Source organism: Hyperoodon ampullatus (genome assembly GCF_949752795.1).
Source record: "Hyperoodon ampullatus genome assembly, chromosome: 3".
Lineage (NCBI taxonomy): Eukaryota > Metazoa > Chordata > Mammalia > Artiodactyla > Ziphiidae > Hyperoodon > Hyperoodon ampullatus.
The window spans coordinates 91,881,565-91,897,922 of NC_136916.1; the positions used below are offsets into that span (position 1 = coordinate 91,881,565).

At 39.1% G+C, this 16,358-nt stretch overlaps 1 protein-coding gene across 1 annotated transcript; it reads right to left on the reverse strand.

Moving 5' to 3' along the window:
- Nucleotides 1-1,422: 1,422 nt before the first annotated feature.
- Nucleotides 1,423-15,022, reverse strand: BLOC1S6 (biogenesis of lysosomal organelles complex 1 subunit 6; the record flags this gene model as incomplete). Its single annotated transcript, XM_079699550.1, has 5 exons — nucleotides 1,423-1,542; nucleotides 2,261-2,347; nucleotides 4,595-4,682; nucleotides 9,453-9,594; nucleotides 14,941-15,022. The coding sequence occupies 5 exons, from the start codon at nucleotides 15,020-15,022 to the stop codon at nucleotides 1,423-1,425; spliced, it is 519 nt and encodes a 172-aa protein (XP_079555676.1).
- Between the last annotated feature and the right edge of the window lie 1,336 nt (nucleotides 15,023-16,358).

A 16,358-nucleotide genomic window follows, 5' to 3' on the forward strand; every position in this document is an offset into this window, starting at 1 on the left:
CATAAGGCCAAAACCAAGAGAACTGTGAGATCATAATTCACTCACTAAAGAAGGGAAAGGTTTTCAAACAAATTTTTTAAACCTTTAAACAGACCAGCTCTTAGCACTCAACGTAAATCTAATGCCTTCTCCATCATTGGTTAGCCTGATATGTGATCAGAGGTAGTGAGTGATTCCAGCTTACCAAATGTAACGTAGATTATAAAAGATACACATTCTAATCATAATCTGTAATCTAATCTGTACAGTCTCTATGTAATAGAGATTGGACATCATGGATGTTAAATAATACTAAAACAGTGAATAATACACTCTCAATTTAAAACAATGAAACTTCATAATATTTCCCTCACATAATAAATTTCTACATGTAATACTGGGGGAGGGGGGATCTAGAAAACACTAAAGGTATCATGCTGCCTCTTTTGTGAAGAAGCTATTTACTAATTTTCCACCATTCTTGTCATTATCTATAAAATGGGTAGTTGGTATGTATCATTCTACTTTAAGAATTTTTTATAAAAGCACAGAAAAAGTAACCACATGTTAAGACCACACAGCAAATCAGAGGATAGCTAGAACTAGCAGTAAGACTTTCCACTTGGAAAGCTGGGTTCATTATCTTATCAGCTTGACAACTGTATCTCAGTGTGTGATGACTGTTACTAAGAATTATAAATATTTAAACACATTTGAGTGTGTGAAAGCTACACCACCCCTGCCAAACTTTAGGAATAGATATAATCTACTTTGAACCCAGAAGCAGCATAAGGAAAAAACAGCAACAACAAAGCTAGGAAGCAGATATAGTATATGGTTAGTGGAATCTACATGGCATCTTGCTCACCTATCCTATGTCTAAGATGCTACTATTTCCTGTGTACACACTTTTCTATCATGTTCTTCACAAAGGCTTATACCACCTCTTTTCCAGTGGAATATGAGATTAAACAGCTGGCAATTCTTCTTAACCAAACAATGAAAAGGCAACTGCCAAAACCCAGCGCTGTATTGCCAGAAAGGCAATTCATTTCATAAAATAAGAAACTGAAACTTTTAAATCCACACTTATTAAGAAGCTAAATAATTCATACTAATTTTTAACCACATATAGTCTAGACTATTAAAACAAACCATTTTCCAGTTTATAAATGACTTAAGGCCAAAATAATGAATTTTAAAAAGCAAAACAAAGTTGAAAAATTACATACAAAATATCCAAACCAAGTGATATTATGTCTTCTATTCAGGAAAAAAAGCTCCTTGAATGGCTGAAATGAAGATAGAGAGACAGCACTCGTGGGAAAAGGATTTCAAAGCATAACACAATGGTATAAGGCACTACCTTAACTTCAGTCTACACTGGGTCATCTTAAATCCAGAACATCAACAGGGGAAGGAAGGACACAAACATCCAACTTCTCACATCCTTTTAGCTGGTTTGGCAGTTAACTGCTTTTCTCTTTCAAATTCCTTCTCTCGTTGCTGCTCCCTTTCCAACTCTTCTTTTTGCCTCTTCTGCTGCAGTTTAAGTGCTCTTTTCTAAGTCAAAAAAATTTAAAAACCAAGAGAGCAAAAGGCTTATAGGTTATGGCCTAATTTAAAAGTAGTAGTGCTTTTAGAGAACAAACTAGTGATTTATGGGGGAGTGCAATATAGGGGTGGGGGAGTGGGAGGTTCAAACTACTGGGTGTAAGACAGGCTCAAGGATGTATTGTACAACATGGGGAATATAGCCAATATTTTGTAGTAACTGTAACTGAAAAGTAGCCTTTAAATATTAAATTAAAAATAAAAAATTTAAAAAAATTTTTAAGTAATAGTGCTTTGATTTAAGGTAATCAATACATAATAATAAATTTCATGTTTAACTTTTAAATTTGTTCAGGGTAACTTTTTTTTATTGAAGTATAGTTGCTATATAGTGTAAGTTACAGGTGTACAATACAGTGATTCACAGTTTTTAAATGTTCTGGGTAATTTAAGGTCTCCTTGATAAAAAAATTCTATTACTCAAAACTCTTATTATTAAATGACAAATACAGTGACATATTCAGAGAATGTGAGCCCACCAGCCCAGCTATTAGTAGAAAAGCCCAGAGTGGGGTTAATAAGAATGTGTTTTAAAAGAAAACAATGTACCATGAATTAAGTAACCTATTGTATATGAATATATAAGAAGTCAGAAAATGAATACTGAAGAAAAACAGACAATTAAACCTCTACTTCTATAAAGACTGTGAAAGAATTTTCAACTCACTTTTAACTTTGATGTCTTTTCATGAAGCATCAGCATCTCCTTTCTTATATTCACCAACTTGGCATGATAGTGTTTAGCTTCAGTGAACTTAAGATGGAAAAGTAAATTTAAAAGTCAATTTAAAACAGGCTGAAATATCAAAATGGATAAATAAATCAATACCTAAATTACAGTTCATTCTGCCTAAATTTGTCAAAATTTTTGAAGATCTAATTATCTCCATATTTTAATTCCAAGATTCAAATTTAATTTAAACCACTAGTAGGCTTTTGAGAATACCTGATTCAGTTCAGATTGATTAAAAGTTACTCAACATAAAATAGACATTTATATTCTGTACGGATAACATTTTGCCTTAAAAACATGCAACATAATTGGGAGATTGGGATTGACATATATACACTGATATGTATAAAACAGATAACTAATAAGAACCTGCTATATAAAAAAATAAATAAAATAAAATTCAAAAAAAAAACCAACCATGCAATATAATTCTAAAATTTTAGTAAGACTATCCAACAGTGCTATCAGTTTCATTTAAGAAAAGTAAAACACTCTCTACTGCCTTTACAAGGGAGAGACTGAGCCAGGGTACACAGGACAGTTTAAGTGAAGTGTCTGCCCATCAGGAAAAACCAAGCTGTGGCCAGAGAGCCCTGAGAAGGCTGTGGACAAGTCTGATCATATTCTTTGGGCTTCTGAAGTCAGACCAAGGAGAACAATCTCTGTAAGGACACTTTTCTTCCCAAGGAGTGATAAGTATAGACTTTCCATCTCAGCCAGAGATGGGAGAGAAGGAAAAAGAAACACCTCATCCTCAGGAAAGAAGGTAACAGAAAGAGAAGATCAGGTAAAAAAAAAAGGAAAGAAGTGTCAGTAGAGAGATTAGCAGCCTTAATGTAGCCACAAGTAAAGTCAGAGTCTGATGACCTCTAGAGCTTACAGACCCTCTTTCTCTCTGGGCTTTTATTTTTCAGTTCCTGAATGACAATCAAAACCACTCTTGGGGGACTTCCCTGGTGGCGCAGTGATTAAGAATCCACCTGACAATGCAGGGGACACGGGTTCGAGCCCTGGTCCGGGAAGATCCCACATGCCGTGGAGCAACTAAACCCATGTGCCAAAACTACTGAACTTGTGCTCTAGAGCCCGCAAGCCACAACTACTGAGCCTGAGTGCTGCAACTAGTGAAGCCCGCGCACCTAGAGCCCATGCTCCGCAACAAGAGGAGCCACCGCAATGAGAAGCCTGCGCACCGCAATGAAAAGTAGCCCCGGCTTGCCGCAACTAGAGAAAGCCCATGCACAGGAACAAAGACCCAACACAGCCAAAACTAAAAAAATTAATTAAAAAAACAAACAACAACAACAAAAAACACCACTCATGGGCTGAGAGAAGGAAAAAGAGCAAGACTTAGTTTCTGCCCTTTCAGATGGAAGCGACAGTATTACATATGCTTGGTTCATTAATTCAACAAATATGTAGTTCTGCTGCAACATGAACTCAATGGAGAAGACAAAGACCACCTCCTTCACAAATCAAGAACTACTGAGTAGAAGACTTTGTATTTACTACCACAGGCCTCTGCCTAATACTAGAGAAGGTGGACTCGGTTTTTGATTGTTATAAAAGGAAAACATTAATAAGCCACATTTTTCCAATGAAAAGTCCAATCTTTGACGTATATATGAAAGTCCACAAAGTCATGCAAACTAAGCTATTTCTAATGTTCTGGGTAAAGAGAAAGGTAGCCACAAGTTCCTTATTTCTGTTAATTCTCCATTTCCTAAAATAAAGAGTATTAGTTCCTCTCATCAAAAAGCTATAAAGTTTCTGATGAAATTCAACTATTGTCACTTACATTGAAAGATATAAAGGGGACGTAAAGGACCCTCGAACAGTCTGTTTCAGCGTTAATTTGTTATGGCATTATGAAAATGCCATACAATTAAATAAATGCTAATTTTAAAAACCATGTACTTGATAAAGAGAGATGTGCTTTCCTTAAGGGGAAAAAGAGTACCTCCAAAGTTCCTTACTTTTACTTCTCTTCTATTAGTCTTTAATTATGAGCAGATCTATTCCAGACTTTCATATGTAAGTTCAATTTCCTATCACAAGCTCAACATTTGAAAGCTAACAATTCAAGACAATAGAAGGTCTAATAAAGTAAATCAAGGTTTCCTGTTAAACAACAAATTCTAAACTTTAAAAATTAGAGGAAAACATACGTAAGTATCTCAAACATACATAAGTACAAAGTTGGGAGGATAAACCTAGCTATTTCTAAAACAAGATATCATTAAGCTATGTCAACTAAATCATACTTACCAAAGCATTAATATCCAACATAGAATGACATTCTTTAAATTTTGAAATCTCTTGTTCCAGTGTGTCTAATAATACAACTTGGTTCTGTCTGAAACAAAAGCACACAGCCAAAATAAACTTTACATACTTTAAGTGATGGTTCATTAAAAGCAATCACATTCATCTTGGTTAATGTTAAAAGCAGAAATTAAGTTGGAAATTTATTGACTCTCCAAGGCTTATTTAGTTTATCATAATCTTTTTCAAAATAATATTCCAGGGCTTCCCTGGTGGCGCAGTGGTTGAGAGACCGCCTGCCACTGCAGGGGACACGGGTTCGTGCCCCGGTCCGGGAGGATCCCACATGCCACGGAGCGGCTAGGCCCATGAGCCATGGCCGCTGAGCCTGCGCATCTGGAGCCTGTGCTCCGCAATGGGAGAGGCCACAGCAGTGAGAGGCCCGTGTACTGCAAAAAAAATATATATATATAATAATAATAATAATAATAATAATATTCCAAAGCCAAAATAATATTCCAATATTCTGATAATTAAATACATCTTTTATTCTTGCCTCAATTTCAGATTTGAATAACATCAAGCCATTTTAAATTATTTTATTACTTATTTCAAACAACTCTCTGTATTATCCCCAAAAAGTTTTTTTTATACTATCTTGTCCAAGAAACTTGATGTTTTATATATATTAAAATTGTAATATTACCATAAAGGAAGAGGAGCAGTGACTTTTTAGATTAGAGTTAGAAAAAATGCAGTATCAAGGGATAATAATAGTTGGTGTGATCTTGGAAATTTAGTTTCTCTGGACCTAAATTTCATTTACAAAGTAAGAAGGTCAGACCAAGTAATTTCTAAGACTCCTCAATAAAATCTGATTCAAAACTTGCTATTGAGGAAGAGAAGCCAACTTCTCTAATATTCTTCTCCAGATCAACCGATGCTAGGATCACAGGAATAAGTGACACTGGGTGGGGGGGGTCACTTAATTAAATATTTTAAAGAATACTATAGACAAAGAAAAATATGACATGATATGCTTGCAGAAGTATGCTAAACAGAGAACAACAATGAAAAAAAGAAATAGCAATGAAGAGACTGAAGGGCAGTTAAAACATCTCCACCACCTAGCACTGAGTATGGCATATCCTACAGGTCATATGTGTCCCTTCAGCTCTGACTGGAGGCCACAGAAGGTGAAACCAGAATGGATGAGAGGAGAACCCAGCAAGCCAATGATCCAAGACAAGCAGGACAGCAAAAACAGGCTGTTACAACTGGAAAACAATAAAAAATAAACAAAACCAAAAGTTGGTTCTTCTAAAATATTGATAAAATTGATAAACTTCTAGCTAGACTAACAAAGAAAAAGAGAGAGGAGATACAAATTACTAACATAATTTATGGAAAAGGGGTCATCACTACTTATCCCATGGACATTAAAAGGATAATAAAAGAATACTACAGGTAGCTCTATGCTCACCAATTTGATAACTTAGATGGAAATGACTAACTCCTTGAAAGACACAAACTACCAAAACTCACACAAGGAGAAACAGATAATCTAAGTAGGCCTATATCTATAAGTAGTAACCTTCCAGAAATCAAAGTACCAGGAACAGATGGCTTCATGGCAATTTCTACCAAACATTTAAGGAAGAAATTATACCAATTCTCCACAATCTCTTTCAGAAAACAGAAGCACTTCCTAACTCATTCTATGAGGCCAGCACTATCCTAAAATCAAAACCAGATAAAGGCATTATACGAGGGACTTCCCTGGTGGCACAGTGGTTAAGAATCCACCTGCCAAGCACGGGACACGGGTTTGAGCCCTGGTCCAGGAAGATCCCACATGCCACGGAGCAACTGGGCCCGTGCGCCACAACTACTGAGCCTGAGCTCTAGAGCCCATGAGCCACAACTACTGAAGCCCGCATACCTAGAACCCATGCTCCACAACAAAGAAAACCCACCGCAGGGAGAAGCCCACACACCACAACAAAGAGCAGCCCCTGCTCACTGCAAGGAGAGAAAGCCCATGAGCATCAACGAAGACCCAATGCAGCCATAAATAAATAAGTAAATAAATTTATTTTTTAAAAAAAGACATTACAAGAAAGGAAAACTATAGATCATTATCTTTCAAGAACATAGATGCAAAACTCCTCAACAAAATATCAACAAATCAAATCCAACAATGTATAAAAAGAATTACACAACACAACCAAGTGGGATTTATTCCAAGCATGCAAAGCTGGTTCAACATTTGAAAACCAATCATGTAACCCACAACATCAACTGGTTAAAGAAGAAAAATCATATGGTCTTATCAGCGGATGAAGAAAAAGCATTTGACGAAGTCCAACACCATTCATAATTAAAACACTCTCATCAAACTAGGAGGAGAGAGGAACTTCCCCAACTTGATAAAGAATCTCTTTAAAAAAACCGTACAGCTAACATTGCACTTGTGGTAAGAAACTAGACGCTTTCCTCCTAAAGATCTGGAGCAAGGAAAGGATGTCCACTCTTACTACTCCTTTTCAACATTTTACTGGAAGTCCTAGCTAATGCAGTAAGACAAGAAAAGGAAATAAAAGGTATACAGATTAGAAAGGAAGAAATAAAACTGTCTTTGTTCACAGATAACATGACTGCCTATGTGGAAAATCCCAAAGAATCAACAACAAAAACCCAGGAACGAATATGTGAATATAGCCAAGTTTCAGGATACAAGGTTAATATACAAAAGTCAGTTGCTTTCCTATATACCAGCAATGAACAATCAGAATTTTAAAAAATACCATTTACAATAACCCGTCAGATGGAATAATCTGGTATAAACCTAACAAAATATGTATAGGATCTATATGCAAAAACTATTAAACTCTAATGAAAGAAATAAGAGAGATCTAAGTAATGAAGAGATATTCTGAGTACATGGAATAAAAAACTCAATAGTGCTAAGATATCAATTCTTCCCAACCTGACCTATAGGTCAAAAATTTAGGATCAGTTTTCAAAGAGTTCAATACAATCTCAATTTAAATCCAGAAAGTTTTTTGTACATATCTACAAACTGATTCTAAAATTCACATGGAAAGGCAAAGACCTATAATAACTAAGACATACTGAAGAACAACAAAGTTGGAAGACGTACATTACCAAATTTCAAGACTTACAGAAACTACAGAAATCAAGACAGCAGGATATTGGTGAAAGAACAGATACACTGATCAATGAGACAGTGTAGAAAGCTCTTAACTAGACCCATATATTTCTCTTTGTTCTTCCTCTGAAGTTTGCTTATCTTTCCTTAACACTCAAGAAGTTTAATAACTGCTTATTCATCATATTCAACTGTTATAAACAGTAGCTGATTTTACTATCATCATCATCATCATCATCATCATCGTCACTGTCTAGACGCCTAGGAAGATAAATGGGGTTATTGAAACACTAAATTTTAGCCGATGTCCTTATCAATTAAACTTTCCAATTAAACCTTGATTCCTAACTTCCTATAAATAAAGTGTTACCAGATATGTTTTGTTTGCAGAGTTTCTTACCTTCCTTCAGTCTATCATATATCACCCAAACTCACCCACAAAATCTTTGACTTTTCTGCCACAAGGATTGGCTGGTGTTAAAATACAAGATATATCACACACTGGGGAATAAAAATAATCTTACTTGGAACTAGCAGAAAACTAAGAATGTTATCAGCTCCCTTAACTACAGTAGGGTATCACATGTAGTAGAACACAGTACCACTTTTATATTCACTTATCATCTTCAAACCCAAGGACTGTAACATTAGTTACTAATATTTAAAAAATGGACATAGTTGTTGATTATTCCTCTCCTTTTGCCCTAATAAAGGCCTCTGAGATCAGTTTTCAAAGAGTAAGTCTTAGAGCAGCAGTGGTTCATAGCCAGTTTAAAGGTGACCACCACAAAAAAGAAATAATAGGCCAGCTTGGGCAATCCAGAGAGGTCCTGACCCAAGAGGAAGAAGTTCAGGCTGCTGTTTCTGGGTGACAACTGATAAAATCAGAGTGTATATTTTTCTTTTTTTTTTTTTTTTGTGGTACACAGGCCTCTCATTATTGTGGCCTCTCCCGTTGCGGAGCACAAGCTCTGGACGCGCAGGCTCACGGGCCTAGCCGCTCCGTGGCATGTGGGATCTTCCCGGACCAGGGCACGAACCCGTGTCCCCTGCATCAGCAGGTGGACTCTCAACCACTGCCCCACCAGGGAAGCCCCCAGAGTGTATATTTTTGCATACTGATTACACTTTATGGATTCCATTCTTCCTTATCCTGTTCCTCTCTTAGCTTATTCTCCAATCCTTTATTTAGCTAGTAGAGTTATAAACTAAGAATGAAATGGGTCATCTCCAAAAAAGATAATTAGGGATTTCCGGCAAGTCATGTGAACCAGCAATTGAAAACAAATGTGACTCTTACGGAGGCAATTTTGCAGCTCTACTCAGAAACTGGTGTATACCCATTTGCAACATCCCCAAGAGGCGATTCTTTCCTAAAATAGTGGAGAGACACCAAAACTAATCAGAGAGTCTAGATAAGATTTAGGGGTACTTCTCAGAAGAGACCAAACACTCTAGGAGCATTCATTTCACTTTTTACATTTAGATTACTGTGTAATCTAAATTACATGTATACTATGTAATTTAGATTACTCCACTCCCATTTGCTAACACAAAAGACACAGAAATACTCCATTGTATTAAATGTTACAAAATATTATCCCTAATACAGTATATACTTTACTTATACAGTAAATTATGACTATGCCAGAGAAGAACTGAGTGCATCTATGGTTTTTTTCAGCTCACGTGAGTTCCTGGAGAGCTTGTTTTGATCTCTGCAGATCTGGCAAGTAGTGAGAAAGCAAGCCTTCTGCCAGTTGCTCCACAGCTTTGTCTTCTATGGTCAAGTCCTCTATTAACCCTTCATCTGGAGAAGTGTCACTTAAACCTGTCCCCAAGCAAAAAATCAAATTTAGGAAGCTTTTAAACTGACACAGGGGTAAGAAAGTAGCAGGGAGGGAGGAAAGGAGGCTAGCAGTGGAGTTCAGAGCACACACACAGGATAATGTAGGTATCCTTTTTTTTTTTTTTTAACTTTTACTTCCTGAGCATCCTCTAAAAATCAAGTTATGAGCACTCAAAAAATATTTTAAAGCTACTAGGACAAGGTAAAGTCTAGCTGAAAAGAACATTAACACACACAAAATTCCATATGTGTATGTATTTTTCAGGGAAGGGGATTTAGAGTTTTCAGTGTATTATTAAAGGAGTCTGAGGCCTAAAAGGAAGGAACAGTTACTGAATGGAAGCAAGAAATTCTTCTTTCCAAAAGCTTGCAGAATTTTTTTAAATTAATTTATTTATTTTGGGGTGTGTTAAGTCTTTGTTGCTGTGAGTGGGCTTTATTTAGTTGCGGTAAGCGGGGGCTACTCTTCGTTGCGTTGCACGGGCCTCTCACTGCGGTGGCCTCTCCCACTGTGGAGCACGGGCTCCAGGTTCATGGGCTTCAGTCACTGTGGCTCGTAGGCCCCAGAGCGCAGGCTCAGTAGCTGTGGCGCAGGGGCCTAGTTGCTCCACAGCATGTGGGATCTTCCCGGACCAGGGCTCAAACCCGTGTCCCCTGCATTGTCAGGCAGACTCGTAACCACTGAGCCACCAGGGAAGCCCCTAGAGATTACATATTTTTTAAATGCAGGGACTTCCCTGGCAGTCCAGTGGTTAAGACTTCGCCTTCCAGTGCAGGGGGTGCAGGTTTGATCCCTGGTCAGGGAGCTAAGATCCCACATGCCTGCCAGCCAAAAAACCAAAAGGTAAAACAGAAGCAATATTGTAACAAATTCAATACAGACTTTTAAAAAATGGTCCACATTAAAAAAAAAACTTTAAAAATTTTTTTAAAATAAATGCAATACCTAAAAATATTTTTTTTCAATTCTATGGAAGTAATATGGATCAACATTTATTTTGCATAGAGCTTGATATTTACATGTAAAGCGAGGGTTGTTTTGTCATTTGTTAGCAGGAAAGAAATTTTCTAAGAATTTCTCCTCTCTTGAAATTCAGAACCTTAATTTACCATAGAAAATAGTATATAATAGTTGTCTTCTGTGTAAATCTAGATTTGATGCCAGGAACTAGTTTATTCCTACCTTTCCTTTGAATAATAACAGTGTAAGCATTGTACCAGGCATTCAAAATGTCTAACATGAATACCCATCAATCACTACTCCTACCAAGAAAAGTACAAAACAATTTCTAAACAGGGTTCAATGAATGATTTGTAAGATTTTAGAATCACTGGTTTAGAATTAAAAAAAAAAAAGTCAAATGGCCACATTACTAAAATGGTACTCCAAAAGCATTTTTAAACTAATATTAAACTCTGAAACACCTGTCTTTAATCATAATCTGGTAATAATCCATAACATCAAATTAGATCATTATACAGAATACGTTCATCACAATACATTGCTTATAGCTCATTTCCAAGTATAGTTTTTACCACAGATTTAAATTTTGGCAAGATTGAGGAAAACAACATGCTGTCATATTCAAAATTAGCTTTTAGAGATCAAAATAAATTAGTATGGTTTTTATTTGGATCCTGAGAAACATATGAACAAACTTTGGAATTCTCTAGATTGCAAGGCAATATTCAAACAAGTAAGAGCTAACTAGAAACTGAAGCACTCCACAAGTGAAATAAAAATATAATGGGAAAAGTGAAGCATTTACAGATATTGCCATTGATGTTTCATCAGATGGGAAGTGAATAAAATATATCATTAATGTTATATATTACATTATATTATATTATTATGATTAATGTCATTGCTAAAGGCTTGATTACAATAACAGTGCAAACAGCAGCAACTCTCTTTAAAAAATATAGAAGGGCTTCCCTGGTGGCACAGTGGTTAAGAATCCACCAATGTAGGGGACACGGGTTCGAGCCCTGGTCCGAGAAGATCCCAAATGCCGCGGAGCAACTAAGCCCAGGCACCACAGCTACTGAACCTGCGCTCTGGAGCCCGCAAGCCACAACTACTGAGCCCGCACACCTAGGGCCCATGCTCCGCAACAAAGAAAAGCCACCGCAATGAGAAGCCCATGCACCGCAACAAACAGCAGCCCCCGCTCACCACAACTAGAGAAAGCCCGCACACAGAAACGAAGACCTGACACAGCCAAAAATAAATTAAAAAAAAATATATATATATATATATATATATACACACATATATACATAGAAAACATAAGTATTACAGATAAACAAACAACCAAATAAGGATATTTCAACTTTAAGGAGTAACAACCAATACACCTTCCTTAAACTATATATACATTTTAACTCACACACACCAACCCCCTTACCCTGTCCCAGTCTTCTGGTTAAATTATTGGAAGAGTTGAAGTTACTCATGTTTTTACACGCATTTATTCACTAAGTTCAAGGTACTTTATTGTGGGAGACAAGAAACATTTGCTGCACATACATTTTACGTACTAGTTTTTGAGGTTACAACAATAAATTAGGCAAGTCCCCGTCCCTGAAAAAGCTCAATACAGGGGAATCAGAGAATGTGAGAAGTGCCACAGATTAGAGAAAGATCACTTTCACCAGGGATATCAGGGAATAATTCCTAATGGAGGTGTGGGCATTTGAGCTGAAGCTTGAAGAATGGATAGAATTTTCATTCCTTTCTTTTTTCTTTTTAAGTGTTACTCATTGTAAAAACTTAAAATACAAAAGAAGGGGCTATAACCTGAAAAGTAAAAATACTCCTCACTACCTTACTCCACAGAGAGTCACTCTGGAGTTTCTTACATAGCCTTCAAGAAATTGTCTTTGCATACACAGTTAAACCCTGTATTTATCACAAATGAAATCTTGCTTATACTGTTCTACAAGTTTTCTCATAAATATATATCTCAGATATGGTCAACATGTATGAATCTACTCCATTCTTTTTAACAGAATTCTACCACATTTTGTTTAACCAGTTCCCTATTGTTATGGACTAAATGTGTCCTTCCCCCAAAATTCATATGTTGAAGCCCTAACCTCCAACGTAATGGTATCTGGAGGTGGGGGTCTTTGGGAAATAATTAAGTTTAGATGAGGTCTGAGTGTAGGGTCCCCATGATGGGATTATTGACCCTAAAAGAAGAGAAAGAGAGACCAGAACTCTCTCCTTCCACCATGTGAGGACACAGTGGAAGGCAGCCATCTGCAAGATCAGAAGAGGGTCCTCACCAGGAACATATTTTGACCACACCTAGACCTTGGGCTTCACAGCCTCCAGAACTTCAAGGAATAAATGTCTGTTGTTTAAGCCACCAGCCTATGTTATTTTATTATAGCAGCCCGAGTAGACTAAGACAAAGAAAATAAGACACCTATTCTACTTTTTGCTTTTTCAAACAATGTTGCAGTGAGCTTCCTTGCTTGTCTTTGCATATTCATATCACTGTTTCTATAGAATTCTTATAAATAGATTAATGGAACAAGGTGTTTATGCATTTTTTAATAGACATTGCAGGGACTTCCCTGGTGGCGAAGTGGTTAAGAATCTGCCTGCCAATGCAGGGGACACAGGTTCCATCCCTGGTCCGGGAGGATCCCACACACCACGGAGCAACTAAGCCCGTGCGCCCCAGCTACTGAGCCTGCACTCTAGAGCCCGTGAGCCACCAACTACTGAGGCCACGTGCCACAACTACTGAAGCCCGCATGCCTAGAGTCCGTGCTCTGCAACAAGAGAAGCCACCGCAATGAAGAAGCCTGCGCACAGCAACGAAGACCCAACGCAGCCAAAAGTAAATAAACAAAATAAATTTATATAAAAAAATAGACATTGCAAAACTGCTTTCCTAAGAGATGTCACCAATTTACACTTCCATCAGCAACCTATGAGGACTACTATTTCCAAATGGGTAAGAATTCTAAGGCAGGAGAGAAAGGGATGCAATATGGGTAAAGGAAGCAGCATCAGGAAAGGGGGAATATAGGATGGCTCTGGAAAGAGAGGTTAGTTTGGGGTGTCTGGAGCATGAGACATATGCAGTAGTGAGCTCTAAGACCATGTGGCCAGCCTATGAGGACCCTTGAATGCGAAGATAATGTGTTTGGCCCTTAGTTTAGTAAGGAGCCATTTAAGGTTTCCAAGCAAGGAAATGACATGATGGGAGCTTTATCTTGGGGCAGTGACGTGACAGTGTGATAGATGGAATGATGAATAAGAGACTGGAGGTGGACTAGCCTTACAACTGTTGTTGTAAAGGTGAAAATGCAAAGAGGAGATGGAAATTGTACAGTAGAATCCCCTGGACTAAACAGAGGTAGGAGGCAAGTGGGAGGAGTCAAGAGTAATGTCAAAGTTTCAAGTGATAGTGACTTGGCACCATTAATAGGATCAGACATCTACTTTTATTTATGTACATGCTGTGTGTGAGATTAGTGCAAAATAACCATGTCAGAGGACCCAGCAAGCAGATGGAAGAGCAAGCAGAGAGAGACCCAACCTGCACTTATATACAAGGAAGTGATATTTACAGAAGCAACTTAGGAAGGTGTGAAGAGAGGGAAGTCACTGAGGAAAAGCACCAAGAAAGGGCTGAGAGCGCTATTTTGGGGTAACCCCTATATTTCTGGAACAGGAAGTACAAGTAAAGGTACATCCAAGGTCCTGAAGCCTTTCTCACCTAGGGTTCCTCATCTGAACCGCAGAACACAGAAACTGCTTTGAGTTACTATCTTCTCAATTCTCCCTAGGATAGTACAAACATCGTATCATTATGGATGCAGAGCAAGCCGATTCATTACATTCAATAGATGCCCTAGGCCATTAGGGTTTAAATCTCTCCTCGAACTCGGGTTGAGAAAGATTGCTGGAAGAAGGACGCAGTAAGGTCAAAACGCAAGATAATCATTTCATGAGTGAGTGGGCAATAATACTGGATACATCAATTCTCTGAATTACAAACCAATCATCCTTCCGGTAAATTCATCCTCAACCACTAACGCGTAACAAATAGCCAACAGTGTGCTGGAGTCAATACACAAACTCAGAATGCCTTCACCATCAACCCCCACCAACAGCACCCCAAACACCGCTTCCCCCCAGATCTCGTTTCCTGCCTCCTCCTCTGGCCAGGAGAGCCGGCAAGGTTCCCTAGTTCCGCGCTGGGGACAGAGCCTCGGGGCGGCAGCTGCCGAAAGCATCTTATTCCCCCTGGGCGGCCCGGAGACCCACCCACTCGGGTCCCGCCCGCCCCGCCCCACAGCACGTACCCGGCGTCGGGCCCCCGGCCTCCAGGCCGTCGGGTGGCCCTGCCAGGACCCCGTCCAGGGAAGGCGGCCCAGGGACACTCATGTCCCTCCCCCTGGGAACAGGGAAGGGGCAGTAGTACAGACTGTCAGGTACAGTGAGTAAGCACCGAACGCGTACACAGCCCACCAGGACAGAAGCGACGGTCGCACCCGGAAGTGACGGAAGCGGAAAACGGCTCGGGGCACGTGACCGCGGGTCCGCCCTCCCGCTTTTTGCCTCCTCCATCCACCCACCCCCCGCGCTTCGGGGGTTCCGGGCGGACGTCCTATTCTGGTCGGTCGGTGTCAGTAAAGTCCGCTGGGCGGGGCTCACGTCCCTGCCTCCGATGGTGGTGGGGGGATGGAAGGGGCGGTGACGGGAAGGCGCAGCTTTTCAGTTTTGTGTCCTTGCTAAGGAAACACCTTAGGAAGAAGGACTGCGTGCTTTCCCTGAGATTTGGACCCATAAAAAATTCAGTGTTTTGCTCTCTTCAGCCTTGCTAATTGGGGGTCTGCCAGGATTCGTCTCTCCTCTTGGTTGATTGTAGGTGAACGGTTTAAGGCCTGGGTTGCAGGATCAATCTACTGAACAAATTCAGCCAAATAACCGGGAACTGCACTTGCTGAAATCCTGTGGGATGATGTCATGAATTGTGATGAAAAACACTTAGAAATGGGCAGAAGCAACCTCAGACCAAATAAAGTGATCAGCTATGCCCTCCTTACCTTAGACCCTCTTAGACTTAATAGTGGCCTCCTAATGTTGCACCCCAAAATTGCCTGTCCAAACGATTGTTTCTATGTTGCAGGCAAAGCTGTTTTCAAAAAAAATGAGAATTTATCTCTAACCCCAGAAACTTGCACCTGCTCCCCATTGCCCTTATCAGTGCATTCGTACCCCTTCCTCTTTTGGCCTTCTTTCCTCTCAAGATTAGCTGCTCCTCACTACCTGTGGTAAGCAGAATAATGCCCCACCAAAGATGTCCACAGACTTCACCCCCAGAACCTGTGAACAGGCTGTTTCACTGCAAAAGCGTAATTAAGGTTGCTAGTCCCATGACTGTAAAATAGATTACCCGGAGTTACTGAGTGGGACTAACATAATCACAAGGGCCTTCAAACTGGAAAAGGGAGGCACAAGAAGAGAGTCAGGAGGGAGATGTGACTAGGAAGAATGACTAGAGCAATGCAACACTGCTGACTTCGAAAATAGAGGAAGAGGGTTACCAGCGACCTCTAGAAGCTGGAAAACACAAGGAAATGGATTCACCACTAGAGCCTCTAGAATGGAACTCAGCCCTGCCAACACCTCAATTTTATCCCAGTGAGAGCTCTATTGCACTTCTGACCTACAGAGCTCGAAGATAACACACAAATTTGTATTGCTTCAAGTTTGTGGT